Source organism: Corylus avellana, chromosome ca7 (assembly GCF_901000735.1).
Source record: "Corylus avellana chromosome ca7, CavTom2PMs-1.0".
Lineage (NCBI taxonomy): Eukaryota > Viridiplantae > Streptophyta > Magnoliopsida > Fagales > Betulaceae > Corylus > Corylus avellana.
Genome location: NC_081547.1, coordinates 4425496 through 4432779, shown reverse-complemented (window position 1 = coordinate 4432779; position 7284 = coordinate 4425496). Strand labels below are relative to the sequence as shown.

General features: G+C 31.8%; 1 protein-coding gene across 1 annotated transcript in view; it reads right to left on the bottom strand.

The window, feature by feature from the left end:
• LOC132186587 (U-box domain-containing protein 33-like) overlaps nucleotides 1-426 on the bottom strand; it is a 4173-nt gene extending 3747 nt beyond the window's left edge. The window contains exon 1 of the mRNA XM_059600567.1: nucleotides 104-426. Coding sequence (XP_059456550.1) covers nucleotides 104-276 — 173 coding nt within the window. The 5' untranslated portion in view covers nucleotides 277-426. The remainder of the gene's footprint in view (nucleotides 1-103) is intronic.
• Between the last annotated feature and the right edge of the window lie 6858 nt (nucleotides 427-7284).

The following is a 7284-nucleotide window of genomic DNA, read 5'->3' as shown; positions in this document are numbered from 1 at the left end:
ATGTTTGGATATTTGTAATATTTGTGAGTGAGTGTGTGATGACATGCACGTGCGCGTATACATACATGAATCATATATATATATATATATATGTAATTGGTACATACTAAAGGGGATCAGCTGCGCAGGAACATGAACATGAAGAATGCAAATCCTCTTTCCTCCGGAGTTCTGCAAAGCCCATAACAGGGTTGAATTGCACTCAGCCTTCACATCTTTTCCCACAGCAACGTATACCATCGGATCCTCTAAACTCATCTCCTGTCTGCTTCCCATACTTTTCCCGGACACAAGAGAAAACTCAAACTCATCAAAATTTGTTTTCTGAAGAGAATATTATAAGATTCAAATATCCAGCAAAAAGAAAAAAAACCAAGATTTTTTTAAAAAAGAAATGGTAAAAGATTAAAAGCCTTTGTATGGTCTATAAAGTTTCTGGGCTCCGTTAGGATATGATTGGGAGTAAAAGGGACAGCTTGTTTGGACTCCTTTGTGTATGTACAAGCATATGGACCCATGGCTTGCGCAGGAGTGCAACGACTTCAAAATGGTCTAGAAATGGCCCCACCCAATTAATTATCAATTTCTTCGTGGCAACTTGTAATCTTCAAAGTCAAAGATGGCTTCTCCACCACCGTGATGAAATGGAAAAATGATCAGCTGGCAACGTTCGACTTGATGATGACAGATGGAGCAAGGCCCGGTGTGAAGCTAAGACGTTCGTTGGAAGCTCCCTTTGTCCTTTTTGTAGTGGCCATGCATGAAGGGCTTGATTAGCTTGCATCTCTCGATTTTTTTTTTTTTATTAATAATTTTTTTATTGTTTGATTAATATATATATTGATGGGTCGGTCTTAATTGGATCAATGATCGATGTAGGGCAAACAGGGCGCATATAGTACTCAAGCTAAAAGTTTTTTAGAAGTTGGCTCGAGTTTCACTAAAAATCTGCTCGAACTAAGTCCGTTCAAATTTAAACGATCTTCTAATTTTGGCTATGAATTAACTCCATCATCCCTTGTGTATTCTTTCTTCATTTGGTTCACTTTTTGATATTTAGACTATTTCCATCTTTACTTGATTTAGTTCATTTTAGATTAGTGCTAACAAATTATTTTCTGGCTTTTCCAAGTTTGTTTGTAGGATTGTTATACAATGATCTTAGAGTTCAATAATAATTCAATTTTCATTATAATTAATATATTGTTTAAGAAATTCCGGAAAATTAATATATTGTTTTATCTAGTACAGTAGCAATTTCTTAATGAGCAAGTATCCGAAGCAGGTAATAAGCCCTAAACCTACCACGAAAAAAAAAATAAAAACCTGTTTCAAAGTGTTGGGAATATCTTTGGAATATTTCCGACGGTTAAAACCATTGACAGATAATAGTCTTCCATGTATTAATTCTTTGGCAAAGCGACGAAAATTCTATCCACAAATTAACTACGTAGAAAGGTCTGAAAATGACCGATTGAAAGAGAATATATATATATATATATATATATATATATATATATATATATATAAGTGTGTGTGTGTGTGTGTGTGTTTCCTTTATTAATTTGATAAAAAATAATATTAGTCGGTTTGGAGAAAAAAAGAAGAAGCACAAAATGTATCATACAAGTAAAAGAATTAAAAAATCATTATTTGTCATCAAGGGGTTATTCAAAAAGTCATAATAAAAGAAAAAAAATTTCTGTAGCCATCATTGATTAAATAAAAAGAAAATAAAGGGGTCATGATATATATTTGATCAACAACTTAATTGATGATTACATCAATTTATCATACAAGTAAAAGAATTCTTGAAAAGAAAGAAAGAGGAGATAGAGATAAAAAAGATTAATTTGTAATTTTTGATAAACATGAAAAATATTAAAATTTATATTTTTATCCCACAATGTTAACACCATAATCATTCTCAAGTTCAACTAACCTTTGAATTTTTTGTTTTAACAAGAAGTAGAATAACCTTTGATTTGTTTTTTTTTTTATCTATTTTTTAACAAGAAGTAGAAATCTTATATTTTATATATGATCACTGAACCTTGAACCTCTTATGAACAACTATACATCTTTTATCTTTTAGATGCTAGCATTCTGAATATGGATAAGTAATCATTTTAATTAGTAAAGTAGAAACTTTAATTAGGAATCACTTTAAATTAAAAGAAATAATAACTTCAATCATTCCAATAGGAAGCAGATACCTAAGCTTGAAACATCAAAAAATAAAATAATCATTCATATCAGATATGTTTTCTTCTCTCGACAAAATACTTTGGTTTGCGGAATAGACCCTTGGAATGGACTACCTCACCTTAGGTATAACTATTCTTTTGTTTGATAACACTCTATTCTTGGGAATAGTCTGTTTACATGGGACTACTAATCTCATACACACATGGTTAGCTTAGCCACTAAAAAATGAGTGGCTTACTTAATCCTGTCATGTAGTGTTAAATTTAAGGTTAAATACCTTATTCGCCCTTTGGTTTAACTTCTTTATTTTTTTCTTCATAGGGTTTACTTTTTATCACAGGTGGTACTTCTGATTTGCCTAAAAACGGAGATGGTACCTCTGTCTAAATTTCGTCCAAATTTAACGAAACGCCACGTCAGTACTAATAACAAATTAACACGTGTCCATATAATTAATATAAAAAATAAAAATAAAAACATTAAAAATTATATTTTTTTTAAAAAAAAAAAGTTTGAGGGTGGCCAAAGAGCCAAAGGGGATGGCTGAAACCACCCCCAAACCCAAGCCACCCCCTTATGGCCAAGGGCCTTTGGGGGTGGTTTCGGCCACCCCCTTTGGCTTCTTGGGGTTGGCTCTACTTTTTTCTTCTTCTTTTTAAAATATATATATAATTTTTTAATGTTTTTAATTTTAAAAAAATATTATTATTTTTAATTAATTATATGGACACGTGTTAAGTTGTTATTGGTGCTGATATGACGTTCTGTCAAATTTTGGGCAAAATTTAGACGAAGGTACCATCTCTGTTTTTAGGCAAACCAAAGATACCTTATGTAATAAAAAGTAAACCCTAAATGGCAAAAAATAAAAAGTTAAACCACATGGAGAACAAGGTATTTAACCCTTAAATTTATTGTGTAAATTGTCATAAAAAACCCCACCTTCTCACACCCACACCAACTCTCAAACTGCGACTCTCTCTGCAAGTGCAAACTACAACTCTTCTCTGCAAGTTCAAGGTATATCTCTCTTCCCCTCTCTTCGATCTCTCTTCTATGTTTCTTCTCTATTTCGTTCTCTCTCCATTTCTCCATCTCTCTGTTTCTCTTTTCTTTGTTTCTCTACAAAGAAACAATTTTTCATGCCTCTCTCTCTATTTCTCCATTTCTCTACAAAGAAACTTTTTTTCATCTCCCCTCTCTCTCTGTTTCTCTATCTCTCTCTGTTTCTGTACCAATTTTTTTTTTAAAAAAAAATTCTGTTTTTTTATTTCCTTTTTTGTTCATTTTTTTTTTTATGGTTGATGTGCTTTTAGTAGTTTTTTTTTTTTTTAAAAAAAAAAAAAAAGAATATGGTGGTGATATGACGATTATGTGATTTTTCTATATAAATATTTTTGTAGCATAATTGCAAAAAGAAATTTTTTTTTTTTAAAAAAAAAGGCCACATACCTGACATAATTATATATATATATATATAGTTGTTTATGTTTCAAAAAACAAAGAAAGAAAGTCCTTAATAATATAAATTGAATTTATATTATAAGGGTATTTTAGGAAATTTGATCACAATATGATTCTATTCACCAACATATTGCATTGTACCAAACGAAGGAATACATAATCTTTGCTCTATTCTAGCGTTACAATCAAGTAAAAAAAATATGAATAGCTAGTTTGTTTCACACTCTTGTATTCTCAATAGTAGCTAATCATTTTTCAATGGACTAGACATTTCGCGAACCAAACGAGAACACAAACTCAACGAAGCCACAGTCTTGACTAGTTTTAAAAGCTCTGATATCTAAGACTTAGAGGTATGTTACGTATGTAGGTCGAGAATCCTGTGGCAAGTGATGGAGATCATTGGGTTAGAATGAATTTGGACGTACACACACCCATGAAAGAGTCAACATGCATGGCCCACGTCTCACCAAAATACATTAATACAGAATAGAGGTGTTTGCAAGCGGGAAACACAACGTCCCACGATATTTCACCATACCCCTGCGAATCAACTAATCCCACCGACAAAGCAAAGAAGTAATTCCGCAGCAATTCTTCATTCATAACACGCACAGCAGAGAAAGAATAGAAGAAGAAAGAAACAGAGAGAAAGGGAAAATATCCAGAATCAGAAGAGAGGGCCAATGAGAAAGAAGAGCCGAGTGTCACCACACAACAGGAAAATAATTGCTTTATGAGAACATGTTCAAGTATATAATTTTTGATGTGATATTAAAAATTATTATTAAATTTTTTTTTAAAAAAAGAAAAAGAAAAAAAAGCATAATATAGCTTTGTCGGTGCTGACAATAGAGTAATGAGCCATGTTATGACAATAGAATATATATAAGAAAGAAACATATGTACTCTTTTTCCACCTGGAACAAATTGATGTCAAGATTTGAAACTTTCATTAGTTTTCCTTATTATATTGCCAGTAGAAAACGATCTATGCAACTTTTTCTCCATTTTTTATTCTTTGTTATTTCACCTGAGATTATTTGGTTTACAGGTATTGCCAGAAATAATATTCCACCATTATTTTTCTGGAGAAGAAGAGGTCAAGAAAAGAGACGTAACATATGTTGACTAATGTGAGGAGGAAGAGAAACAGAGAATATACTTTGCCGAATATTATAGACAGTTGAATTAGGCCTTTGACTATCTCATTAAAAAATTAATCGGTGTAAAATAAAAAAAAATCAAAGTATTTTTATGGCATTTAAAATTATACGTTGCAAAATATGTTTTAAAAATCGTCCAAGTCAACAACACGACAACATAGACTACTATAAACTTTTCATTGCATTTCCCGTCAATCAAAATTAAAGTAAAAAGTAAATAACATGAATTTCATTTTCATACATGAACTTTACATTGTCAACGTACGTTGCATGAAAAAGAGTAATTAATTAACAAAAGCTGTCTACCAAACCTAGTGAAGATGAGGTGGCCTTTGCAAATAAATTGTATACGACAGGAAATAGGTGCTTGTTCGCGCACATATTTAGCTTTACTAGACTTGAGTTCTGTCATTCTTCTGCAATTATCAAGCAATACATAGTAGATCAACAATCACTACAAAAAAAGGGAAGTTTTCTAACATGTCTATAGTACCATAATTTCTGTCATGTTAGTAAATAGTGACATATCGATTTATGCCATGTCCATAAAATTTTTTGGGTTAAATTAATTTTACCTCCCTAAAATTTTAAGCGTTTTTCAATTCAAACCCCAATGTTTAAAAATTTGCAATGTACCTCCCTAATGTTTCAAAAAATTTCAATTCAGACATTTTGTTACTAATTTCCGTCTAATTGGACGGAAATCATCCCACGTGCTTCTCTCGTGGGATTTTCATGCCCTCTATTTCAATTTGCCCTCATTAAAACCTATAAAATTATGTAATTACCTTCAATTTCATAGGTTTTAATGAGGGTAATTAAATAATTTGGTTAAATTCACTTCACTTCCCTGAAGCTTCAAGGGTTTTTCAATTCGAACCCCAATGTTTAAAAATTAGCAAAGTACCCCCCTAATGCTTCAAAAATTTTCAATTTAGACCATCTGTTACTAATTTTCGTTTAATTGGACAGAAATCATCCCACGTGCGTCTTACATGGGATTTTATTGCCCTCTATTCCAATTTTACCCTCATTAAAACCTATAAAATTACGTAATTACCCTCATTAAAACCTATGAAATTGAGGGTAATTACGTAATTTCTTAGACTTTAATAAGGGCAAAATTGAAATACAGGGTATCAAAATCCTACGTGTGACGCACATAAGATGATTTCTGTCCAATTAGACAAAAATTAGTAACGGATGGTCTGAATTGAAAATTTTTAAAACATTAGGGGGGTACATTGGTAATTTTAAACATTAGGGTTCGAATTGAAAAACTCTTAAAACTTCAGTGGGGTAAAGTGAATTTTTCCCTAAATAATTTCATAGGTTTTAATGAAGGCAAAATTGGACTAGAGGGCATCAAAATCCCACGTGACACATACGTTGGATGATTTCCATCCAATTAGACGAAAATTAGTAAAAGAGGGTCTGAATTGAAAATTTTTGAAACATTAGCGGGGTATATTGCCAATTTTTAAACATTTGGGTTCGAATTGAAAAATTCCTGAAACTTTAGAGGGTAAAGTGAATTTTTCCCAAAATTTTTCTGACGTGTTGATGTTGCCACGTCACTATTTAGTGTCGTGGCAATATCAACACGTCAGAAAAATTTGACGCGGTAGATATTGCCACATTGCTAAATTAATTTTCATTTTTACTATTTTATAATTCTATACATTACTGACCTTGCAATTTTTAACACATCAAAAATTACTGACGTGTGAAATTAGTAGGTCAAAATTTTTTGACTTGCTAATTTCACAGGTCATAATTTATTAACGTGTAAAACTGTCACGTCAAAAATTATTAATGTGGCCTTTTTTTCACAGGTCTGTAATTAAATTATATAAAAATTATATATTTAATTTTTAAGCCTATTATTGACGTGCCACATGTGGCACGTCAGTAACCTGCATTGGGAAGTACTCCATGGAGCGCCATCAGAGCCTGCCCGACATCCCATCCCCTGCAGCGCCATCATATCATGCATGCACCCTTCTTCTTGCCTTTTTAATTTTTTTCCTCTCCCTTCTTTTTTCTCATTTTCTCCCGCCCGGTGTAGCTCTATCTCTTCCTAGCCCTCTCTCTTTTAAATGTATTCATTTTTTTTTTGGATTAAATACTTCAAACCCCTCTGGGGTTTCACAACTTTATTTTTTCTTCCTTGGGATTTTATTTTTATCACGGGGCGTCCCAGTGATTTTGATAATAGACCAAGTTAATTCTCCGTCAGTTGACGCAATTTGATTACGAATTCCATTGCCAATCAAATGTTAACATTGGCACCTACTTAAATTTTTTTTTTTAAAAAAAAAAAGTATTTTCGGAAAAAAAAAAGTATATATATATATATATATATTCTAAAATACTTTTTTTTAAAAAAAATTAAATAGGTAGCACGTATCAACATTTGATTGGTCCATGTGAAATTCCGTTAAGT